General features: G+C 34.8%; 1 protein-coding gene across 23 annotated transcripts in view; it reads left to right on the forward strand.

Moving 5' to 3' along the window:
- Positions 1 to 25385, forward strand: part of IRAG1 (inositol 1,4,5-triphosphate receptor associated 1) — a 99288-nt gene that overhangs the window by 47818 nt on the left and 26085 nt on the right. For 11 of the 23 annotated variants that reach the window (XR_016466680.1, XR_016466682.1, XR_016466681.1 and 8 more), the window contains exons 2-11: positions 8632 to 8725; positions 9111 to 9174; positions 12378 to 12431; positions 13210 to 13334; positions 18815 to 18915; positions 21054 to 21124; positions 22695 to 22868; positions 23884 to 23961; positions 24395 to 24444; positions 24886 to 24927. Coding sequence is in view for 20 of the 23 variants with exons in the window: in XM_090140425.1 (XP_089996551.1) it covers positions 13266 to 13334; positions 18815 to 18915; positions 21054 to 21124; positions 22695 to 22868; positions 23884 to 23961; positions 24395 to 24444; positions 24886 to 24927 (585 nt within the window). In the remaining 3 variants the exon portion in view is untranslated. Of the gene's footprint in view, positions 1 to 8506; positions 8528 to 8631; positions 8726 to 8745; positions 8890 to 8914; positions 8970 to 9110; positions 9175 to 12377; positions 12432 to 13197; positions 13335 to 18814; positions 18916 to 21053; positions 21125 to 22694; positions 22869 to 23883; positions 23962 to 24394; positions 24445 to 24885; positions 24928 to 25385 lie in introns of those variants that run through there. The other 12 variants (XM_090140430.1, XM_090140436.1, XM_090140431.1 and 9 more) reach the window with 12 other exon arrangements.

Genomic DNA, 25385 nt, shown 5'->3' on the forward strand with positions numbered 1-25385 from the left:
TTGGACGTTAACAATTTGCTGCATTTGGTTTATGCTATTCCAGAAGAGCAGAACTGTTGTTTGTCTCAAAGCTTTGTTCTAAACTGTCTAATTACCCATAAAATACATCTTTTTGGTACAGTGCATGCCAGTCAATCCATAAAAATTCCTTTCTTGTTCTGATAGCTTTGATCTTTATTATTAGCTTTCCTGCATTTGTTTTTGGAGAACAATCTTAGAAAACAGTAAGAATAAGGTTAGGTTAGCAAACCATCTTGTTATTAAAGACTTAATACTTTTATATTCAGTAACTTTCTAAGGAAAACAAAAAGTTGTATTTTGCTGACCATACTTTCTAGCATAAACAAGCCAATTAATTTTTTTTTCCAAATCAGTGCAAATTATAAAGCTCCTGGCTCTAGAACTTAATAACAAAAATAGACCTCATTTTCTTTCATATGAAAGACCAGTCAGACCTGCAGAGATGGATTTAAACGTTAGAAGAATTATATAATTCATTTGTTTACATCTGGTTTCAGGAGTATGACTTTATGATTAAACATCTGAAAACACTTATTTCTCTGTAGCCCATGTTTAATGCACTTTTGTTTGCTCAAAATGAGTAAACCAGCAGTAGGAGGTCAAAAGCTTCTTTGCATTCTTAGAGTTAGTATCCTGAGAGTTAAGCAGTATAGAAGGTTTGAGATGCTAATGGAGTGGACAGTCTATGAGAGTTCTTTCTTCCTGAGGACACCTGCAAAATAAAGCCTTGAATGTGTTGGGTTTTTTGTTTTGCATTACAGTGTTAACCTGATCCTGGGATTCTATAGATAAGGACTTTATATTATAAATGCAAAGGAAAGTCAGGTTTGTAATCTATTGTTTGTATATTACCAACAATCTATCTTCATTCATTTTGGATTCTGATGAAAACTAAAAGAAGAGCATTGAAAAGACAGGAAATGAGAGTTTGCTTTCCTCTCTTGTAAACAGTTGTTTGCTCTTATTTTTCTCACTATCCTTACAGCAAGTCAGGAAATCCATGTTCTTTCTGAACTGATAAGCAGCATGCTTGCTCCTCTTTTCCCCACATAAAAATAGAGTTTAGGTGATATGTTTTTTTTGGTTTGTTTGTTTTTGTTTTTTCTCTGAAGCTCATTTGCATGCCAAATAATGATGAAGCAAGGGTAAATGATTTCTTCTGTAATTTTTGCTGTGGCTGATAATCTGCGCCCACTGAGAAGTGCACCTTGCCTGAACCAGGGAGATTAATGTGGTGTTTAAGAGCAGGAGCCAAAAATAAGACCAGAGTTGAGTTGAGTTGAGAAAGCCCTGCAAGTACTACCTGAGAGGTAGTGAGGTCTCCTTCCAGGATATTTTCAAAGCAGGGACAGTAGACAGATCCCTTCTTCTTTTCAGTAGTCATTTGAAGTACCTGTGTAGTTAGTTGTCATAATGCTGCATCTCTCTGTTTAAAGTTAATACTCATCAGGCCTCTGTCTTCTTACTTCAAAGACATTTCTGCACTGGGAGTTTGTTCAGATTCCTGACCTGAATCAGTGTATGTTCCAAATAACAGAAAGTTGTAATGTGAGCTTCTTGAAGAAGAATTCATTTCACAAAGCTACCAAATTTTATTTATAGATAAGGTTTACAATAGTGCTGTGGATGCAGCATGAAATATTATCATGAAGAATGCAAATTAGTACTTGAGTTTATAAGACATGAGAACAGGTGTACCATGAGCATTTCTAATGGAACAGTTTCTGTATTAGCACAGTATCTCTGAATATGTAAAGTTCATGTAATTTGTTTACCTCAGTCTCAATGACCATATCTCATGTTTGAAGGAATACATATGCAGCACTTAAATGATTAAATCAAATACTATTTATTGGCATTACTTCTAACTTCATAATTGTGACAATTTAACACAGTTTTCTGAAGACGGAGCACACCTTGAGGAATATCTGTTGGAATAGACAGGAATAAGTATCTCACTGGAGAGACAGTCAATCCATTTCTAACTTAGCCAGTAAAATGCAGAGTGAGTTTCTTAGCTAAATTCAGCAGTAGGAGGATGGCCTTTCACTCTCTAGATTTAGTGGGGCCTTGTTTTTAAATCACAATATGAAAAAATAGCTGCTTCTAAACAATGAAATTCTGACTTCATGTAGTACGTAGGTTGAACAGTCCTCTTCACATTACACTTCTTGAAAATCAAAGTAAATGATTAATTTGTAAGAAATTTAAGAACTTCATAGAGAGAAAATGTTGCAGTATAACTACATCTGGAAGGTACTTTTCAGTTTGTTTTTAATATATTCCTAGAATCACGCTTTCAGTAGCAATGACATAAGCCACAGAAAACAGTGGATGTTGAGAACTATAGACAGAAACCTTCTACAAAGTATGTTTGCAAAATCTTGTATTGCAAGTGTGTAGGTCCTTTGAATAAGGACGGGGCTTTCGGCTGCAGTTTTGCACTGATTTGTTTTCCTCTTTGGATAACGTTAAAATCAATCATCCATTGTCTAACTAGCAGTGATTTTTTTTTTTGTTTGCTTTTTGCTTGATTGTTTTTTTTTGTTTACTATGGCCTGTTTCTGAACCTAAGTATTGATACAAGAAGTTATAATAACTGCTAGTTTTCAAACTGTTGTTCTTCCTTACAGAGCACCTAAAAGCTTGCATTAGAAAATTTCGATGTTATTGTCTGTTCAGATTTTGCGATCATTTGTTAGCAGGACAGAAAGGGTAGATTTATTGGTTATTCTGTTTCTTCACAGACAGCTAGGCTCACAGAGTCAGTGTGTAATCTATGGATAAGACTGTTCTACTTATATCAAAATGACATTATTTGATGACTTACAGTATTCCTGTCTCCAATTTGAGACACTCAAAGATGAGCATACTGCTGGATGTGTGGAAAAAGTGACTGAAACATGGGATTCAAATAATAGTTGTTAACTAGTTATAGTTAATACTCTATCTGGCATTAAAAGTGAAGCTAATTGAGGGTCTTTTTTGACTGTTAGACATGGAGGAAAAGCAGGAATACATTCTCACCCAATTTGTTTTAACTCATCTGGCTTTGAGCCCCCAAGGATATTGATAAACATAAATCATATTGCATTATGTAAACACATTGCATAAATCAAGGAAGGGCCATTGAAATAGAAGGTACACATTCTGTGAGGAGAGTCTTCAGGAACCAACTGTTATTGCTTAGCCTGAAGATGAGGCTACTTAGGGGAGTCTAGTAGCAGTCTTGCAATATGAAACAAGATGTAACTGAGAAGAAGGACTCACAAATTTTACAGAAGTGGCAATAAAAATTGAATTAAAAAATTAAATAAAAATGGCAATAAAGTACAATGAAATTCCGCCTGTATATATAAGGAGAGAGAGGAAATACTGTGGAGATAAGTAAACGCTAGTTCAAATCTCAGAAATCCTGCATTTTATCCTTAGAAATTCTTAAGATCCAAATGGGCAAAATGCAAAGCAACTTAGTTGCTTCATTGTCTATGCTGCTTCAAGAAGAAAGTTTGTCCAGGTGAACTTCCAATTTGAATTCATTGATTCTGGGAATTATTCCTCCAGTATGACAATAATTCAGTAACATATAAGAGTGATCAAGTAATACTCAACACTCAGTCTGCAAAATGGCAAATTATTTGAGTAAGATAATACTGCAGTTATTCCTTTCCTTGTGTAAAGCAATGTTTTAAAAACTCAGCAGAACTGAACTCATAATTCTTTTTCCCATAAGCAAGAAAGTGGGACACAGTCTTTTGGGTATGCTGATTTTTGCAATTGCAGACATCTGTGCATATCACTGAAGTAAGCCACTGTGAATCTCTGTGAATTTTATGCAGGAAGCATAAAATGAGAATTAAAAACTTATTTTGCTGCTTTACCATTTATCTATGCAAGATGGAGAGCTTAGTGTATTCATCTTGCTCAAAAACAAAAGATTGCAAGTGCATTTTAGGATTCCGAATAAATCTATTTATTGTTGTTTTGTTCAATAAAGTATGCTGTCTGGGATTACCCTTTTTAATTACGGGAAGAAAGAATTTTCAATTTCTTCATTTGGAAAATGTTTTGCTTGCTAGCAATAAGAATCCTGGGTCACTAGGCAATACTGTTCTGCCCTAATTACCTCCAGCTTTCTTTTGTTTCTGAATTAAGCCTTTGGTAGTAACTTTTTCCAAATTATATAAAGTAGATATCCAGCTGCCCTGGAATAGTTTGTAAAACACGTATATGTAAAAATTGAATTTGAAAATATTACTTCATGTAATAACTTTTAAAATGGAAAGGGGAGTAGGGGGGCGAGGGGGATGGGGGGAGAGGGAGGGGATGAGGAAAGGCAGCAAAGGACATGAAATTTATTCTTTCCTGAACTTGCCTCCCCTTCTCTTTTTACATTAATGTTGTCAAATGCCAGTCAGAGAATCTCAGCTCAAGTTCCCAACTCAACCTACATCACTGATGAAAATAAATGTGTAAGTAGAATGTGATTTATAATACATGCAGTCCAGACGTTGGAGATGTTTCTAGGTTTCTCCAAATCTATAAGAAAGAATAGAAGGAAAAGAAACCCAAATGACTGTTACTGACTAAATGATGCTCATTTAGGTGAAAATATGTTTGTCTGTTTTATTATCCAAGGATGTTACTGAAATTGTCATGAGCAATTCTGTTGGGGACTTGTCAATGTACGGTTCTTGCATCAGAAAGCTTTTTTCAGGACCACAAGACAAAGGCTGATGCTTCTTCCTAAACAAACTAGCATGTTTTTGCAGATAGTAAGTTATCTAGGAGGAAAAGAGCAACATCTTTTTATTCACATTTAGCTTTCATCTCTTTTGGATTTCCTTTTTTTAAAAGTTGCTGTCTTAATCATACGATCATAGGTTTTTCCTCCAGACATTTCCTAGCTTTGCATTCTTTTTGAACTATCCTCTTGAATGGCACTTAATGCATGATTCTCCCACTCTTCTTCATATTTTCTTACATGCTGTTTGTTATGTTTAGAAGTCTTGATTCTCCATGCCAAATATCTACCCACTCCATATTCACAATCTTCTTGTAAACTGCATTTCCTTCAAGGCTATCAAAAATAGTCTGCAAGTTAAGAAACACGCCAAGTCTGCCTTGTGATCTGACGATCTTCTGATAATCACATTTGCTAATGCTAGCTGAATTCATTAAGTGTGAGTTAATATCACATGTGCCATTTTGTTCACAAAATACATGTAAGTCACCCTGAAAGTAATGCCCCCTATTTATTTCCACAGAAACTAGGACATATACAAAGAACACAGTAGCGCTATTTGATTAATTCTCAGTTATGAAGTGCTATTTTTTTTAACCTAGTCACTACTCTTAGCTATGCATTTTCTCCACTGGTAAACACAAGCCTACCTGCTGCACTCTGCATGAGCAGAGGTGACCCACTCTTGCTGTCACCCCTGCTGAAATGCATCACTGTTCTCACAGCCATTGTTTGGTCTCAAACGTTCAGCAGATGTCAATGAATGTCAAGGGGTGCCATTTTTTCCTGCATGAAGGAATTCAAAGGCATATCTTCGCTTCATCCGCACTTCCATACCAGATGCCATTTTGTCAGACTGCCCCTCTGCTTCCATCTGTCTCATGGCAACGAAATGTAGCAGGATAGTGGTGGGAAGTCTCAATCTCTTCTGCCATGCTATCGAGATCCACTTCTAGTGTTATGGACCAGTGTAATAAAATAGGAGGCATTTCTCTGACAACAGCCCTTGATGTTAAAGTACCTCAAAGTTCAGCCCAGCTGGCTTCTTAGAGACCTGGGATGTGCTTCTTGCTGTCTTGTTCTCGTCATTCTAGCTGAAAGTCCACTGATGATTACGGAGAAGAAAAAAAATAAGGTCAGTTGAAAGTTAGATGAGGTAAAAGTTATGTTTGGAAGTTAAAATTGAACTCATGGAAGCAAGCATCTCTGAATGGTAGAGTGATATTTTTTATGTTGATTTTTTTTTTTTCCTTTTACACAAAAGAATGGAATGAATTGCTGAAATGATAAAAAGCAAATACCGTTAGAAGTGATTAGTGGAAATTTAAAATGCAGGAGACATATTTCAAAACTTCAGGATAATACAAGTAGGCACTTAAGACCATTCTGTGACCTAATCTGACACTGGGCATATGCGCACACTGTTATTCACAAGTAGCTAAAGTTTCTTATATGACTTTGAACGAATTTCTGAAGTAAGCAGTGAGGTAAAGGACCTACCATGATTAAAATCTTAAACCTCTACTTGCTTCACTGCTGGACATCTTTCTACATAAATGGGGATTTGTGCATAATCCTTTCAGAGTCTGTGAAATATATAGGTGGCTTTCACTGCTATTTTTTCAGAAGATTGAGCATATGGTATCATTTTGTTTTCATTTCTTCCACTTTTTGAAGAAAAGTACTTGCAAGAGGAGTAAATCTAAAGATTGACTGCTAATAAAACAAAAATAATCACTGCGAAAACAAAGATGACTGATAGTATTTCACAGCCAAAATAAGGCTGTTTTCCCATCTAGTAAGTCTTAACTTTGCATTTAATTATGTTAAAAATAATTGCCTGTGTGTGAAATCATGCAGATTTTTCTTTTAAGGAATAAGAGAAAAGGCTGAAGCTGAGATCAAAATGGAGTTTAAAGTACAGAATTCCCAGGAAACATTGTATGTTACTCTGTTGGAGTTACCAAGTTTCTTGATACTGCTTATTTAAAGTTCAAGGCACACGATGAAACCAAATACATTGTTGTAGGAGTCAGTTTTATTTATAGTGTACGATAATTACCTCTCCATCAATTTTTTTTATTTTTATTCTTAGCAGAAATTTAAGCCATAACCAGACATAGTTAGAGATATTCTTCTGGGTGCTCCCAGTCAGATTAGTGGGAACATGCATCAAAAGAACATTTTATTCTCCTCTAATGTAGATTGTCATTTCTTCCATTCAAGCAAATGGCTAAAACTATCAAGTTTTATCTGTAGATGTATAAGGAAAATGGGAAGCAGAAGAAGATTTTTTCTTGTAGTGCCTCTTCATAAAGCAAGTCTTATGTGGAGGTTTCTGTTCTTGAGAAAGATTGGTACCCATTGAGTTTGACAGACAAAAGTTTGCTGGAATCTGAGTAGGCAAGGGATAGATATTTGCTACATTCTTCTTACTCTTATACTGGTTTCCTTCATAGAATCATGAGATAGTTTGTGTCGGAAGAGACATTCAAGACCATCTAGTTCACAAGCAGCGACAGCACCCACTAGACCAGATTGCTCAAAGCTTTGTTCAACTTGGCCTTGAATATTTTCAGGGATGGAGCATCCTATAATACCTTATCTAAATCTGCCCTCTTTTGGTTTAAAGATATTACCCCTGGTCCTGTTGCTACAGCCTCTGACAGAGTCTCTTTCCAGCTTTCTTTTAGCCCCCTTTAGTCATGGTAAAGCTGCAGTGAGGTCTTCCTGACCTCCTGAAGCCTTCAATTCTCCAGGCTGCACAACCTTAGCTCTCTCAGCCTGTCTTCGCAGGAGAGGTGCTCCAGACCTCTGACTCTTCTCATGGCCATCTTCTGGATACAGTCCAACAGGTCCATGTCCTTCTTGTCCTGGAGCACCCGTGCTGAACACAGAACTTCAGGTGGGGTCTCACAAGGGCAGAGTAGAGGGAGATAATCACCTCCCTTGACCCACTGGTCATGCTTCTTTAAATGATTGGATTTGCCTCAGCCTCCATGCAGGACCTTGCCCTTGACCTCGTTGAACTTTATAAGGCCATTATTGAGGCATTGTTATTCATATTTATCCTTTTGCTCTTAGTTTGCAACCTGAAGCTGTTCTAATTGTCTAGTAGTATTAAGTTATTTGGGAATTAATCTCCATATTTCTCAAAATGAAAACAGAAGCTTTCACGTAGCAGTTGCATACCCTTTGCATGCCCCAGAGGTCATGTTCTGTATCTTTAAATAGAAGCGTTTTCTCTGTCTTCCAGGTTTTACCCTGCGTAATTGTATGGATAATAATGTGAGCAGAACTTAAGAATGTAAGCGGGTCAACTTCAGTTGTGGTTTAAGTTGTACAAAAATTCTGAAGCACCAATGCAAAAAGTTAAAGAAATTCTATTAAGACATCCTGAATGTGTTTTTATATTGTTGTTTTTGTTTTTCACATGTTGACATTGTTTATTTACACCACTGAACTGTTTGTGTGTGTTAAATGCTTTGTACTTGAGAAGGTTATGGCACAAACATATGAAAAATACGCTAGTTTGCTCACATTTGGTTTGAATATAAAAAGTTTAGCATTTCTTTATGAAATTCAAAATTGCAAAACATAATTGAAAATACTCTATAAATTCCATATGCTTTTCAGCTGTACAAAAGGAATGCAAAAAGAAACCTTTCTAATATGGTAATGTTTTATAACTATTGTACAGGACAACAAAGAAAAACATTGCAAAAAGCATCGCACAGTTGTGCAGCTCAGCTGCGTTCATGAGTACGTAACTTCCATTGTTGACAAATGAGAGTTCCTTGACTTGAACAGAGGCAGTATGAGGTCAAAATATATTAATATAATGCTTTCTTAATTGTTTCTTTCAGAGAATTTGAGGTCAGTTGCTAAGCTATCAGTGGAGATGGAGTAATGCACCTTTAAGCTTTTGCTAACACTGTACTCAGCTGTGACTCAGAAAGGGTAAGTTAAATGATCGTACTTAGTTTTATCTACTGTGGTAAAATGAGTTGCAGAGGGAACACACTGAAAGCCAAGGGCCTCTAAATACTTTTCCCTTTTATGGAAGAGAGCTCCCGGATCACCATTTCCTGGAGATTGTACTCCAAGCCTACACAGTGGTAAAAGTAAGTTCTCTGCATTCACTGATCTATATCTGACAACAAATTTGAGCTTGGGATCATTTTTTTCCTGACTATTTTAAGCAGTAAGTTTACAGTTACAGACAAACGTTAAAAAGCACTCCATCCTGTATTTTTTTTTTTTTTTACTTTTCTTTTCTTCTTTACACTGTGTAATGAAAAGCATAAGTATTTTGTTTGTTTGTTTGTTTTAACTCATTTTATAGGTGCAAAAGGCTCATGCAGACTAACATTCTAGAGGTTCGCCCACATCTGCTCTTCTTGTGATATGTGAGTTAAGAATGTCTACAAGTATCTAATTTTGAATTTTTAAAGATAATTTTAAAGCTTTTGCAATTACTGGAGTTGTTTTGGGAATCATTTACTCTGATATAATATAATACAATAATCTCATGACAGACTTTTAGAAGACAGATCTAGGCCAGACAGAGCTTATTCAGTACTTACTTAATACAAGAAATGAGAGAATCTTGCAATTGTCTTAGTGACATATCCTTCACCTGGACCATTTTAAAGGTGTAGATGTATTTTGTTACCTATTCTTTTAATATCTTGAGGGGGAATAATTCTGTATGGTTTTTATTGCATAGATTAATGTATGATTTTCTTTTTTGACTGAAGAACATTTATGTTTGAGAAAAGGATATGAAGTTTGCAAAGCTAATAACAGTGTGATTCCCAAGACTGGCAAAGAACCGTGCTTAGTATCAGGGTAGTTACTCTATGTACTGCTCAGGATTCAGTAAGTTTTTAAGCTGTTTTTTAGATAAATACTGAATTTCTGCAGGTTGCAAGGCTGTACACTTTCCAGGAAATAAATTTTCCAAGGACATTTCTTTCCTTATATCTGTGAGTTGCAGATAAGCTTCTCTAGTTCTTGTTCAAGTGTTCTGATGAACTGTTTCTCTACGTTTTGATGCTCACTGACATTTACTAATTTTCATTATCTGATAAAATAGGCATAAGGTCTCTTCAGCAGTGAAGGAAGCAATTTGCTTCAATAATGTCTTATGTTTCCAACATTTCTAAACCTTTTCCCTTCCTACTACTATCAGAAGGCAGTAGTTGGTGCAGAAAATGGCAAAACTCTTGGCAGGAAGACTGCTTCATTTCTTATATCCAGTTGCATTTACAAGATGCGATGTTTTGTGCTGTTTAAGAGTAGTAACATTTACAAAGGATTTGGCCTACTGTTTTTATTAATGTTGTGCAAGTTAAAAATAAGCTTTTGGACTGAAAAATAATTAGAATTCACATAGTTTATACATTAAACTATATGCTTATGTATTTTGTTGAAATAACAAAAGCATTAGCCCTTGCTTTGGTTAACCAGTGGTCTGCAGGAGTAACATCAAGGAATGCAGATACCATGTTTATTTCAAGAAGCCTCAGACTATGAATCAACAGATGTATGCTTTATTTGTACACTTCTCAGAACTGTGCTTGGGATTTTTTTTGTTTGTTTTTTCCTTCTGGAGAGGTATTAGGGAAAAGAAAGAAGGTCAGAAGAACACATATTCTTTCTAATCGGCAGTTCAAAGACGTGGAGATTTTTCCTGTGTTTAAGATAGCTTTGTAAAGAAGTCTAAGTAAGGTTCTTATCATGTCAAATGTGGACTGAACTCAGTCTACTCCAAATCTCAGGAATTTTAAGGTGATATATATTCATCATCATCTTGCCCTCTGTTCTCCTTTGGCTGTACTTTGAATGCTGCATCTCTAAGACAATACGGCTCAGGATTTTTCTCTTTCTATTTTCAGTTTAGCCTGTTCACATAGATATTTGCTTTTAAATCTAAAAAATGAACTGAAATTTGCTGTGCTTAACAGCTCTTTCTTTTTTAGATTACTTACATTATTTTTCTTTAAAGTTCAGCATGTACTGGGAGCTCAGCTAGGACAATCAAACAGTTTGACACAATAGCCTATGCAGCTCAGCATGAGACTCTGCCAGTACACTTTTCACCATGACTTGAAATACTCCTGATTTTTTTTAAGCTCAACATTCTCATAAATTCATAAAGCAAACACTAACAGGGGTTAGATAAACAATTCATCTCTCCTTGTTATTTTTTTACTTTTTTGTGTGTATGTGTGTATGTGTGTTGGATTTCAGGTGTTGCAAACTCAGAAGTTGCTACAGATGCCAGGGATTTTTTACAGGAATGAAGAGCTAGTCCATTTCATCTTTTTTCATTACCTTGCCTCTGTCTCACCTTCGTAGTCAGTGACTGTTGCTTGAAACAAAAATACTTCACTGCTGAATCACAGCAGTTTAACTGTCTGCTTAATCTCTGTGGGTTTATTAAATATGTTATCATGAAGGTCTGTATTCCATCATATTTAGGACTTTAAGGATGATTCAAAAATGTTTATTAAGGAAAAATATACCTTCTTTCATGGAAAACTTTATCTACTTTTATATGCAGTTAGAGGTGGATAAAATCTTGATAGAAAGGTGAACTTTCTCTTACTGCAGTACAATAGAAATTCACTTGTAGCGGGTTCAAATTATCTACATAAAATTGAAACACAATTTTCTTACAGTGATTAGCATGTCCTGCTTAGGAAGTAGAAACGTTCACTGGAGAGAGAGGAGGGAAAAGAAATTGTATTTCTATTGGACTTTACAACTACATAATTTATGTTGCATCTTTCTAGTCTTTACCAATGAACACCAGTGGAATAATTGTGGTGGTGTTTTGTTCTTTTGTTCTTTTTTTTTTTTTTTTTTTTTTTTTTTGAAAGCACAGAAATGCTTGTGCACAGATAGTTGTTGCTTTTATAGCTCTTTTCAGTATATTAATTATGCATTAAATTTCATATGAATGGCCTTGTGTCTGATTATTCTTCTAGTAATAGAGTAGTAGCATAATAAAAGCATAGGTCCTAACTGCTTCTGTGGACTAGTTTTCACACATTTTGTAGGTTTTCCTAGTTCTGTGAAAGGTAAGGTGAGGAATTTGTAAGTACTGAGGCTGCTTTGGTATTTCTCTCTTGTTGATTTTTTTTTTCTTAAGAGTATTTTGTCAATTTTAATTGCCAGCCTCAATAAACCAGTATGTTCTTTAGTAATATTCCCTTCTCTGAGATGGAAAGGAAAACTAGAAAATTGATGTTGTGTTGTCAAATACTTTGAACTCATATGAACTCATCTCGCCATCATGATTTTTTTACTCCATCATAATCTCCAGAGTAGTAAAAGAATAACGATGAAATTAGGAACCTGAAATCAGGTTTGGGAGAAGACAATGTTTTTTGGTCATAGAACCGGTACTTGATGTACACAACACTTGATGTGTACATTCATCTTCTTGGCCCACTCTTTAAGTTGTTGCTACATTAGAGTTTGAGTGTGTAACACAGTACTATACACAGCTGCAAATTAACTGTCAAGGAAATATGGTTTAGTTGTCTAGTCAGTCATTACGTATCACATCGTCTCTGTTAATCATCTAATCTGTTGTCTGTAGGCACCATCAAGGAGTCAAATGATTTATTTGTGAGAACTGTTCCTTAATTGTCCGGTAGGTGTCAGAGTAAGTCTTGTAATACTTCCACTGTAGCTGTAAGGATTAGTACCTATCATTTCTCTGATTACAATGTCAAGGCAGTAGCTCAAGTTGATACTAAAAACAATAATTTTCTCATCTAGTAGGCAGTGATTTGTTTTTTCCCATTCAAGCATAACTACTATTTTGCTTTGAAAATGTCTTGCACGTTGTTGTTGTCTTCAGCAGACATATAGCAAGTGTTTATGGTATTTGCTCAACTCACCTAGGCCTGTGAAGTGCCTCAGCACATGCCCAAAGAAAGAGTGTTGTGGTTTGACTGATCAATTCTCCTTCTAAAGATCTTCCTTTCTTTGCAATCTGAGATCATATTCTGTAGCATTAGGACTTTCTTGGTTACTAAAAGGAATGTTACAGATATCCAGGATATTGTTTTCTTCTTGGAAGATCTATAGTGAGGTAGTTTAATTACAGCCAACACAGTCACAGTAGGAAAAAAAATAATAAATAAAATCTGTGACATAAAGAGGAGTGGGAATAGCAACAAGAAAGGGAGGTTGAATGCATTTATAAAATTATACTTGACCTTGAAACCTTTAGTTTAATAAAACACAAGATCATAGTTTTAATTTTAAACCTTAATACTGTTTGTTATTGTAAAGTGATCTCTGTGTTAGAACGTAGTTTTTAAAATGAATTTGATATGTATTTTTGGCATCTAACACATCTAGTGGATCACAAGGCCTTGCAGCACTTATACCTTCAGGCTAACTTGAAACAGTCTCATTCTCAGCAGTGTATGGTCGTGCTAGTCCACACTGCAGATCAACGTGCTCCATTCTGTCCACCATGCCAACCCTACCTGAAGAAAATGAACAACTAAAGGAGGCACAACACAACAGTTCTCCTCCAGTCAAAGTAAGCACTTTTACAGATTTTTCTGATACTTATTTTGGGGCTGAAACTGTTTGTGTACATTTAAGAGTCTGCAACATAACATAGTCCTTAGCTATAGATTGGTGTGCTTTGTTAAACAGATGAGGCTATGAGTGATTATTCAGCTGACTTTCTTAGAATTTTTCAAGAATTTTTTAGATTAAGGAATGAAAACTGTTGTTTTTCCATAAAAATTTAACTTCTGAGAAAAGAACTTAGATTTATGCCTCACAGTAATCTGAAAACACCTGGTGTTGCTCTTAGAAATTTATAGAAGGTGGTCTTCAATTAGCATGTGTGTAAAGGATGGAAATCTGTTTTTTTGTTTGTACTCTCACTATATGTGCAATAATAATAGCTGAGTATGTTCTGAAACTACACTGAATGTGTGCGAGAGCTACCCATATGCATTTATTTAACTGTGTATACGTTTTAAAGTTTTATTTGCAAGTATAATGAAAAAAATCATTAAGTGATGACAGTTTTGCCTTTCAAATAACTTATACTACTGATAAAAAGTAGTTTTATGTTCTAATAATTTGGTTTTGTTATTAGTTTTTTAATAAGTTATTAGCTTAGCTGAATTAAAGAATTAATGAAATCATAGGTTATCCAGAACATCCTGTTTCATGCAAACTGGTGTAAAGGAGAACAGAATTTATAATCTGGCACATCTTCAGTTAGAGCATATCATTGTCCTTGGATCTGAGGACATTGTATTCCATATTTTGGGTGAAAACATCCGCTACTTCAGCATCATTGGAAAATATTGTCAGCAGTGAGCCCTACATTGATTTGTCATACATTCCATTTAAACAACACACGGTGCTGAGTGTTAGTTTCCTGGCTTAAGATAAACAGCCTAAATGGATGCAAGTTTATCAGACTATTAGCTGAGATCGTATATTAGATAAAGAAGGTAGTTTGTGGGTTTGTTCTACTGCAGGTTTTTTTTTCCTCTTTGTTTTTAATGCACCCTCATCCCTCTGTGAGAAGTATTGAAAGACACCCTCAAAGATTAAAAAAAGAAAATAAGATAGCAGACATCAATGACTGTACCAGGGCTGGCTTGTGAAATGGCAGAAATGAAGCATTTCAACCACCTATTCTTTTAAAATAAAATACTGGCCTTTTAGAATTAGGTCCGAAATGAACTGAAGCAATGAGATAGCTCATGAGTCAGTTAATTAGGTGAAACATTTTGTTTGAGATACTTTATGCCTAAAAATAACAATTTAACAGGTGAAGGATTTTAATCAACACATTGCTTATTAGCCTACAACCTAATTAAGCGTTGAAACTAGCCAATGTTCTGACAGTTCGATCTCACTCATACCTATTATCACTCTTGGGTCCTCCTGAAGAGTGGGTTCTACAGCATGACTGTGTAATTGGTGAGAGACCTGTATTGTGTAATAGAACTGGCACACAAGGAGAGGGCATCAGAAGGAACTATCAACTGGGAGACTGGCTGCCAGGTTATGCCCTTCACTGCCACTGAACAGAACTTTTCACGACTGAAATCTCTTATTTAAAATGCTGTCCAGTGCCTAACAATTTCCTTATTCTGTACCAAGAGATGCTCTCCTACCTTTTCCTTGCATGAAAACATGTATGTATTAACAAAACAGTTCTGAGAAAAAGAATATGAACCTTACATTACATGTAGCTTATTGTGTACTTCAGTTATCTTGTACATGATGGAAACGTGGGGTTGTATTTCTCAAATCCATTTTGAAAAATCTAATCTGGTTTTCCATTTCAGTTTTTCTTACATAAGCTGCCTACTCTAAACATTTCTCAGAATATTCATTAGCTCTGGGTTTCTGATGGGAAGCTCCCTTTAAAGCCATTCTTAGAGCAGTTAGCCCGTTTCAAAGCTGTTTAACCCTTTGTTTGAAACGTGTCTGAATTATGAGTGTGCAGTTGAACTCTTAGTCGTGTGCTAATCTGGAAGTACTGGATATTTTAGGTGTTTGATATAGAATAATTTCTTCCAGTGAAGTTCATAAAACATTTAAATGTCATGTTTAGCCACTTCTGTATTTTTGTTTAATTAGTAATTTCGCATAAAATTTGTAAGCTTTTGTTGAAATCTGTAATAACTGTTGCACTGTAGAGTTAAAAATATAAGAAAAGTAAAATAAACCCTTGCCAATTAGGTTAAAAGATTTATGATGTCTCATAAACCCTACATTTCTAAGGTTGGTTGTGAGCTACTATCTTCCCCCCTCTTTAAGTAAAAAACAATTTTGCCTTTTTCCAGCTTTTTTGCCTCTTTGTGTCCTGAACACTGTATTTCTGTCTACTCAGAAGATGTTTCACGTGTTCATAATGTCTTTGTTACACTGATTATTATGTCACTCAAGTTTCTGCATTTCATATTTTTTCTTCCTGTTTAAATTTGTGCTACTTGTTTTGTTCTGAAGATGTCCTGTGCCTGCTTTGCCTTTTCTCCTGTTGTCTTTTTCAACTACATGTTGTTACAACTTGAGATGCATTGCCTTACTTGCAAAACTTTCATCTCAACATTTCACTTAAATATACAAAATTAAATTGGTTTAAAACCCCATCTCTTTCAAAAGACTACTTTGAGATGCATTATTCTTCTAAGGAGTTTTATGTGATTGTCTGTTTCAGACCAAATATGTTCTGAAATTCAGCCAAGGTCTTTCATTGTTTTATAAGGACGAGACCATGTGGCAGAGGACTTTTTTTCCAATATTTTAAAAAATTTAGGTGGTATCCAGGAAAGCTTTATCATCTGACTGTTCTGGCACAGTAGCCCTTTTAGCAGAAATGCATTTTTTCCATTACTGTTCAAATCCATCCAAATTTGGTTGGATTTTAAAACTTTAAAAGCATGTTCTCTTAGGGAGGTCTTGGTAGAGCTTAACACCAGAATTTCTGCAGAACCTGTCTGCCCTGAGCATCTCTGAGCATCTTGGGTCTTCTGTTATGGCCAAAATTGCGTTTTTCATTCTCCCAGCCCCACCCAAGTCTCCTTCTCTCCCAGAGAAGGTCATATATAATCATCCTTGTAGCATATGTGAATAAATTCCCACCTAAATACTAAAAATTGAATCAATTTTACTGTCCATTTTTGTGAGAGGAAGGCTTGAGATATAAAGGGAGTGGAGACTAGTAGCAGGCAGTCACTGTTACTGGGAGAGAAGATGAGGAATCTACTGCAGATGGCTGGAGAACAGTTATGTCTGGAAGTTGATTGGGAGAGGACACTTGTAGGCAGGCAACAGGAAGATGATGGAAAACTTCTGTCCAATCCTTATGCGGTTGTACAACTTTGTGAAAACATAAACTTCCATTTGGATTTCATGCTCCAATACCTGCATATATCAGTTTGAATGCTCTTAAGATTATAAAGATTACAGATATATTTATTCAAGCAAGCTGGCCTTGAAATATCTTCATGCCCTAGCTCTTGTTATGCAGAAGATTTGGACAACAGGAAGTGTGAATTTCCATCCATCCAAAAGTTAACTACTGTTGCTGCTGATCACAATTCACGTATTATAACTGACCTTAATTAGCCTTGACTGGAGTCTTTTCTTTTTTTAAATCAGTTATTTTTAGAGTCTTAAAAAGGAACTGAGTGACTTTAAGGCTGATGTTCTTATGTCATTCAAAAGATTTTACTCTTTGGTAGTGATGGGATTGGTACAAACAAGGTGTGTACGTACTCAGCTGCTTTGACCTACAAGCACACAGCAGTCACCTGCATTTTTGTCACTGACTGACAAAATATATTGATACTTAGCATTTTCAAGAATACTACTAAAAATTGCTTTTAAATTATTACAATACACTATCAGTTGCATGCTTGTATCACTTAATTGAAAATGTTTTTACATTTGTAAAGGAATATTTTTCTAAAACTTGAATGTTCATGTTTTCTCGATATGTTTCCTATACCACTCTCCAGTAATTAACACTGTGATCTTGCCCAGAAACATCATATGAGTTTTATAACTACAGAGCTGTAGGAAGTGCAATTTATAACAGAACCAAGAATCCTAGATCAGATGTAGAATTCAAAACATTTTTTAATTTGCATTTGAGGGAAAGAAGTGTTATGCTCTATACTTGAGTGTTACACCATTTTCAAATTCTTTCAGAGTTCTTTGAATTTATCAGAGTATTTTATTTCAAGAGCAGTAAAATATGTCTCTTAGAAATGTTGAAAGGAATTCTATTGTGTTTGATACCTTACAGCTACATGATTACTAATGGTTTGGAGAAGAGAAGGCTCTGGGGAGACCTCATATTGTCCTTCCAATACTTGAAGGGAGTGTATAAACAGGAGGGGGAACAGCTATTTATGAGTTGACAGGACAAGGGGGAACTGAAACAGGGACAGGGAACTGGGGGAACTGAGACAGGGAAGGTTTGAATTAGATATTAGGAGGAAGTTTTTCACAAAGAGGGTGGTGACACACTGGAATAGGTTGCCGAAGGAGGCTGTGGATGCCCCATCCCTGGAGGCATTCAAGGCCAGGCTGGATGTGGCTCTGGGCAGCCTGGTCTGTCTCTTGGCGACCCTGCACATAGCAGGGGGGTTGAAACTCGTTGGTCATTGTGGTCCTTTTCAACCCAAGCCGTTCTATGATTCTATGATAATATCTTTCTGTATGCATTTATACATATTGCCACTTGCTTGTTGTAACAAACCTTAGGACTACCCTAACTTCTCCATAAAAGAGAAGTCTGCATTATAAATTATAAAAATTATAAATTTATGACTTCCGATCCAAGGAATCAAAATGATTGAAATCTCTATGCTCTAAAACATTGATGTGTTAAGCTGAATTATCATGAGTAATTATTCAAATGCACAAATTATTTTTTACAACAGCTCTTTATTTTCTGTATTAACAAATATTACTAAAATAATTATTTTTTTATTTAATAGATAAATATTCTTAAAGTAGTAAGCACAATTGAGAGCAAATGGTGTTTGCAAAATGTTATTTATAACAGTGGAACGTAAGTGACTTTGTGCCAGGATTAGTAAACATGCTCCTCTTCAAGATTCAGAAATGTCACAGAATCATGGAATGTTGGATTGGAAGGGGTCTTTAAAGGTCATATAGTTCTAACTTCCCTGCTGTGAGCAGGGACACAAATGCCAACTGCCAATTGAAGTCAAAATTTCTTATGGAACTTCGGGATGTTATTTCAAGGAAAATTTAGACTAAAATGACTAAATAATACAGCATTTTCTTCTTTTACATACTAGTGCCTAGCCAAAGCAATTATAATTGTTTTTAGCAGTGTAAATAAAGATTTTTAACTCAAATATGCCTTACCAAATAAAAGCTAATTCTCAGTTATGTCATTTGTAGGCTAAATAGAAAAATCCCAATTATTTTCCCCTCAGATGGATATTTAGTACTTTGAATTTCTGCTTAACTTTTTTTTAATATTTTTTACAAATCATTCAGGACACTGATGCTGAAGGAACTACAAGCAGTACACCTTCTATTGTCCTTCCAGAGAATGCTGGTCTGCCTGATGCAGAAATCGATAAAAATCTGGTTAACAGGTACTACATTATATGCTACCAATCTATGCATAATTTGTACAGTAATTCCAGGAGCTGTTTCTAAGAATTTGCTTTGAAACGTGTGTCATGTTAAAATATTATTGATGTGTCCTTGTACATAGGTTGTTCCAAAAGTAATGCCTCCTATTTAGTCCCATGGAAATTCCAACAGATACAAAGAACACAATAACACTATTTGTTAGAGCAAATTCTCGGCTACAAAATACTGATTTTCAGCATAGTCACCACCATAAGCCGTGCATTTTCACCAGCAACTCTCTGCTCATACAAATCTGAACCAGTGGAGGTGACCCGCTGTCACCACTATAGAAATGCACCACCCACTGCCTCACTATGCTCACATCCACACTTTGGTCGTCATAAACATTCAGCAAACAGTGATGAATGTCAGTGAGTTCCACTTTTTCTATGTGGGCAAATTCAGTGACACACCTTTGCTTAATCCATACTTCCATGTCAGACTGCCCCTCTACTGCCATCTGTTACACAGAAACAAAATGTAATAGAATATATTAGTAGGCAGGTTCAAGTTCTATTGCCATACCACCATCTGCCTGACCTTGTCAGCCAACATATTAAAATCGGAGATGTTATTTTAAGAGCAGCCCTTGTAGTAATTAGATTATATTTTCTTTCCTTTTGGGTGCGGGGAATTTGGGTGTTGGAAGTGCAGCTGATATTAAAGAACAGTTTCTTATGTCACTAATCCTGCAGACCTAAATTGGTGTCCTTCAAAATTAATGTTTATTTTCTAATCTTTCAGAATAGAGTAATTTAAACAAAAACGTAAGTGAAAGTTATGCATGCTTCAACTGACAGCTACGTTTGAAATCTATCCTTCTGAAAGTAGAGGCCTAGTGAAGACAAAATTACTTAGTCCTTCCATAGGCATAAAATGGTCTGTGTGTGTGTGCTACAGTCAAATATCTTCTGCTAAGATGACTGACAGTTTAATTCCTCATATTCAATGCATTGCAAAAGTACACATACTCTTCTTATGTCTAAATATTAAATATTAACCTGGACACAGTCTATCAGTAATTGATGTAATGAAGTTCCCCATCCTCCCTACATGGGAAAGTTTTATTAAATTGAAAAACATTGCTTTAATAATTAAATCCCTAATTCTAGACTACTGCTTATATATATACATATACCAGTAGTGCTGCCCTTATTCATATAAATATTTCCATTGAAGCAGTGAGAGCTTTGGAAAGAGATAGGACTGCACTCCTGGGCTATTGTGATAAAATATGTATCAGTTAAAAATTCAAGCAGAAAACATTTTTAAGATAGACAGTTGAAAGAACAGAGTATATAACGAAATACAGTGAGTTTTGAGGCAAATGTTTGGGCCTATTTAGGTAGATAGAGCAAGAATTGCACCTTGAGTTCTATCATACATGAAAGTAAGTTGCTGAATGGAATTACTGTTATTTTTACTCTACTAATAAAGCTTACTTATTAATCTTAAATTATATGAAGAACTAATCAGAATATATTGATCAAGATCTGTGCTATGATTTGCTTGTATCTTTAAAGTATACTTCCCTGAACTTGAAGATTGCTTAAGAGTTAGAATTACACTGCAACTATTTTCAAAAAAGCATTATCTGCTAGATCATCACTTAATTTTATGAGATATTCCCCTGGTTCTGTGTAATTGCAGTAGCTTAAGAAATAATTTTAAAGCATAAAACTTATTTTAGGAAACTAATAACTTATGAAGACTAAGAATAACTTTTTGTAACATGCTGTATTTAGATGAGTTTTATGCCATAATACAAAACCTGCATTTTTTAAGATATGAAAGGCAGTAAAAACTTTCATATGTTACCTTCAAAGTCCGTAAGTCCTTAACCTCACTTTTAATATGGAATAGAACTCAATCATTAAACTCAAGATTTTCTGGGAAATTAGAGTGAAGGCAAAATGGAAATATTTTCAATTTTATTTCATGCATTATTAATGCCATTCCAATATATTTTTAAGGTGTATTATTTAATTAATATTTTCTCTTTTAATGTTAAAATTTTGGAGGTAATAGAAAAGAAGTAGAGCCTTTTGTTTCTTAGTGACATATTCCCATAATTTTTTTCATTCATTTTTCTCTCTAGACCTAGTAGTCCTCATAGAAGACATTCTAACCGTGCCACTAGGAATTCAACAAGTTCATTGACTTCTGTTGGTAAGAAATGATTATTCATTTAAGCTAGGACATTTCTCTGAAAATGTGCAGTAAAGACATAGGTATAGACTGACTCTTTTGACCACATCTTTTTTTTCCTCTGCATGCTTATTTGTAATGCACGCACTGTAAATATTGGTACCATAATGCATAGTGATCAAGAGTTTATGGTCATAAATGGCTTGCATGTGAACAGGTACAGAGAAATATGTATATGGTTAGTTTCACCAAATTGTTAGATTAGTATTTTAGCTTAATATTTCTATAAGGCCAGAGATGCACAAGCTTAAAATCCCTGCTGTGTTCAAAATACTGTTCAGTAATACTGATTTTGGTTACTTTTAAAACACTGGAACTTTTGCTGTCAAAGGGAACTTAAGTCTCAAATTATCCTGTTTGTTTATCATATCACAATAAGCTTTTAATGAAAACAAGCGGGCTATCCTAGAGAAGGTATTCTTCATTTCTTAATAAGAGTTCATGCAAGCAGTATTTCCAGTATTGTACTGGGATTAACTTCTCAGCCATGCAGAAAGAAGGTGCTCACTGTTCATAACAGCAGATATCTATCCTTTCTTTAACTAGTCTTCAGACAACACTTTCCCTAAAATTCTCTAAACATCTGTAGAAGCTGTTCACACCAACTCATACAGACAGAACCAGGCTACATTTCTTGCTTAGCGGTAGCCTAGAGAATTTAAAAATTAGTGCTCAAATATTATTGTTTTCAAGAAATTTGAAAGCCAAAGATTAATGAGTTTCTTTGACAATTAATTAAAAACTCTTCAGAAAACAATGCTTTAGTCCAAGGATCTAAATGTAGGTCTGTGACTTTCAGTTTCTGGTCCATGCACTCTCCTGGGCTGCATAGCTAACATGACTGTAAGTGGACATAAGGAAAAGGAATTTCAGTTTTTGTTTTTATTAATCTCTAACAATGTATTTTATTTTTTTTTAACAGTTGCGTTTTCTGTTACTATCTATAATTCATTTGGAAAATTCTTGCATATTTACCAAAGGATAGAGATCAATTTGCTTTTTAAGTAGCTTAATAATTCTTAGGCTTTGGATATTAAAATTTTGCCTGTATTTTTGCCAGGTGTAGCTTCATTGTTGCTTCTGCTTTTGTGGAAATACCTTATCTGTATGAAATACAATCATTTTAATTCTGAAGTCTGTACTTTTTTTCTATAGAAGACTTAATGGAATCACCTATGTGTTAAAACTAGTGCTAGTGTGCATAAATCTATGCCAGATTCATGAGACCTTAGCCTTGAAAAACTGGAAACACAAAACTCATTGAAAAATTGAGTCTACAGCAGAAATGCTATGACTACTAGTTGAGATGAATCTAAAGCCAATTCTCTTGTGACAAGCTAGAATCTCAGAAGGTTATTGTGTTTTTGATGACCTAAAATTGAGAATATAACAGGATTAGAAGATGAGTGGGCATGAATTTTTAATTAATGGAAACTCAAAGCTTAACTTAAAGATAATTTTCATACTGGTTATTCCAAAGTGCAGCTCAGATACATGAGGTACTGTTCTAATTCTGCCATTTTTAACCCAGACAACAATGGGCATGTGATTGATCTGGTAAATGATCAGCTACCGGATGTCAACATATCAGAAGAAGACAAAAAGAAGAACCTTGAATTACTAGAAGAAGCAAAGAAAGTGAGTGAAAGATTTCTAATGCGCAGAGGCAGAAAGTCAAGAAGCAGCCTTCCTGAGTCACCCACAGGTAGGTATAGATTTTGAGGATACAATTTTAGATTGTACGTTGGAAATCTGCAAAAGCACAAATAAGCATCTACTGTAATGCATACACTGCTGCTGTATGCATAACATTTTGTTAATTTGTAGGTCAAAGCCCCTCAGCTTCACTTTTCAGTGCAAAGTAGAAAATATAGATCTCGATATTTAGATTTAACAGTGGAAGACAGTGTTTCTAGGTACCTGAATTGTACACCGAAGACAATGTAACATTGAAAGGAGGAAGTGTTTCAGTCAGAATCTTAAACAAATATACAAACAAAAAATCAGAAATTTTTTTTTCAAGATTTTCTGCCTCAAGTTCCTACTGCAGATAAAATGAAACTTTGACAAAACATTTGTACTGCAGAAAACCATACCACCCAGATATAACTGTACTGACTTTTATTCTGGATATAGTCATAAACTAAACTAAGTGAATCGGATCTTCACTAAAAAGAAATAGAATAAATTGTTCTGTTCTGGAGAGTCATTAGAAACAGTTTCTCTCAAGTGTTTGAGGACTAGGACAAAATCTCAATTTGTCGTTAATTAGGACTATAAATTAGTTCTGAAATACCAAATCAAAACAAAATTCTGTCTTAACATCAGGTTGACACTTTATGCAAGGAGGTAAAACTTTATACATTTTTAAATTAAAATTTCTTTTTTTTCTAAATTCCTTATGAGTCCTCTTGTGTCTACTTCTCTGCAGGACTCATGAAACTGAGGGAAATAAAAGTTCTATATATATCAACAAAACTTAGTTAGTTTATGCTAAATACATGACAGAAAGCCTACTCTAAGTTCATAGTAGTCAAGTATAATTTGGCAATTAAAGTGACTGTTTGGGCTTTGGACAAATGCCTGATGATAACTACAAGACTAATGTTTTAATTTCATAACTACGAGACTAATGTTTTAATCTTAGCTGAATTTTAAAAATTCAGAAACCATAAACTTAGTAAAATTACTTTCTTATTTTTCTCTTTGTTTTAATGAAGCTGTTTCGCCTACCCTTAGTCCAAGAGTTTCACCTGTAACATCGAGGAGCAACTCTCTTACTCTTCCTATTCCGTCAGGTAAAAAGTTCTATGCAAACTCAAATCATGTATAAATAGTCAATGAAAATATGTTTAGAATTTCCTCTGGAGAATAAATTAGTCTATAGATTAAAGCATTTACTTGTGAATATGACAAAGTTCATTTAGGCTTATATATTTACTTTTATATTTTTCTGTATTATATTGTACTCCTGTAGTGCTGCTTCTAGGATACAGGTTCTTTTTTACTCTTTTTAATAACAGAATTTTGCTACATTTTGAAGATCTTTCACTTCTCATACTTCAGGTTTTATTTTTCTTTTTAAAAAATATTTTATTATATTTTATTATATTTTGTTCTTAGCATGCTATATGGAAGTGTGTGTATATGGATTTGCTAATGTGCAGTATTCACATTTTTGAGCAGAACCACCAGGATTTAATCATGCTTTAATCACGTGTGTCTTCCTAGGGTCTGATGTATGTACAGCCACTAGTGTTGAGTCAGTACCTCCAGTTCAGGTAAGAACAAGCTGAGTATTCTGCACACTAACCTGATTATTAAACTACTGCACATACTACACTGTCCTATTCATCCCTGAGGAAAGTGAGTGTTTTCAATACCTTTTTTCTATGCTAAAGTGAGGTTATTGGCATGTTTTTCTACAAATTTAGGAATTAATAAATGCTAATTCTGAAATCTGAAATCCATGATGTAATAAGCACTGAAGGATCATAGAGAACTGTGAAGTATATTAAATGGAAAAAGATCCAATATAATCCTAATCTATGGAAAAAAACTAGTTCGTAAGATTACTTCATAAATAAATGGGACAATGTAAAAATAAAAATAAAATTATGTATTAAAGGTCATCCCTTAATATCTATACCCTGCATTGCAGCATAGATTGAAAGCAAATCTTGTAAGACAAACAATTTCTTTTCCTTACCTTTTTTTGCTAGAATAACAGAACTTTTAAAGAGGATGACAGGCAAACTGCAGAGGTAAGTGCTTTACATGGTGTTCTAAAACTAAATCTGTTTTTTTCTGAGCACATATACAAATTATTTATGTGACTAAATAAACTAAGAACTATTTGCTAAATGAACAGAATAGTAATACTCAACTAAGGAAAAAAAGCATACTTAACTAAGAAACTGCAAAGCACCAAAATATACTGGAGGAAAACAGGCTACAGCTGTGCTCAGCATCCTATTGTTCACACGTTTTTATTCATGCTTTATCTTAACTAAAACCAATATGCTGAGTAACTTTAATTCTAAAGTTAAAATACCCACTTCAGCTACTTCAGTGTATGCTTTTGTTTCAGATGGATGAACTCTTCTAGACCTATTTAGTTGAGCAGAGGAGGTTACCATACTTACTAGTGGGTGCTGCTGATAGGGTGTTACAACTTCATGTTGCTATTTGTTGAGCAGTTTATTTGAGTGCTTTCTAATTT

This window comes from Phasianus colchicus, chromosome 5, assembly GCF_987193195.1.
Source record: "Phasianus colchicus chromosome 5, bPhaCol1.hap1.1, whole genome shotgun sequence".
In the NCBI taxonomy this organism is placed as follows: Eukaryota; Metazoa; Chordata; class Aves; order Galliformes; family Phasianidae; genus Phasianus; species Phasianus colchicus.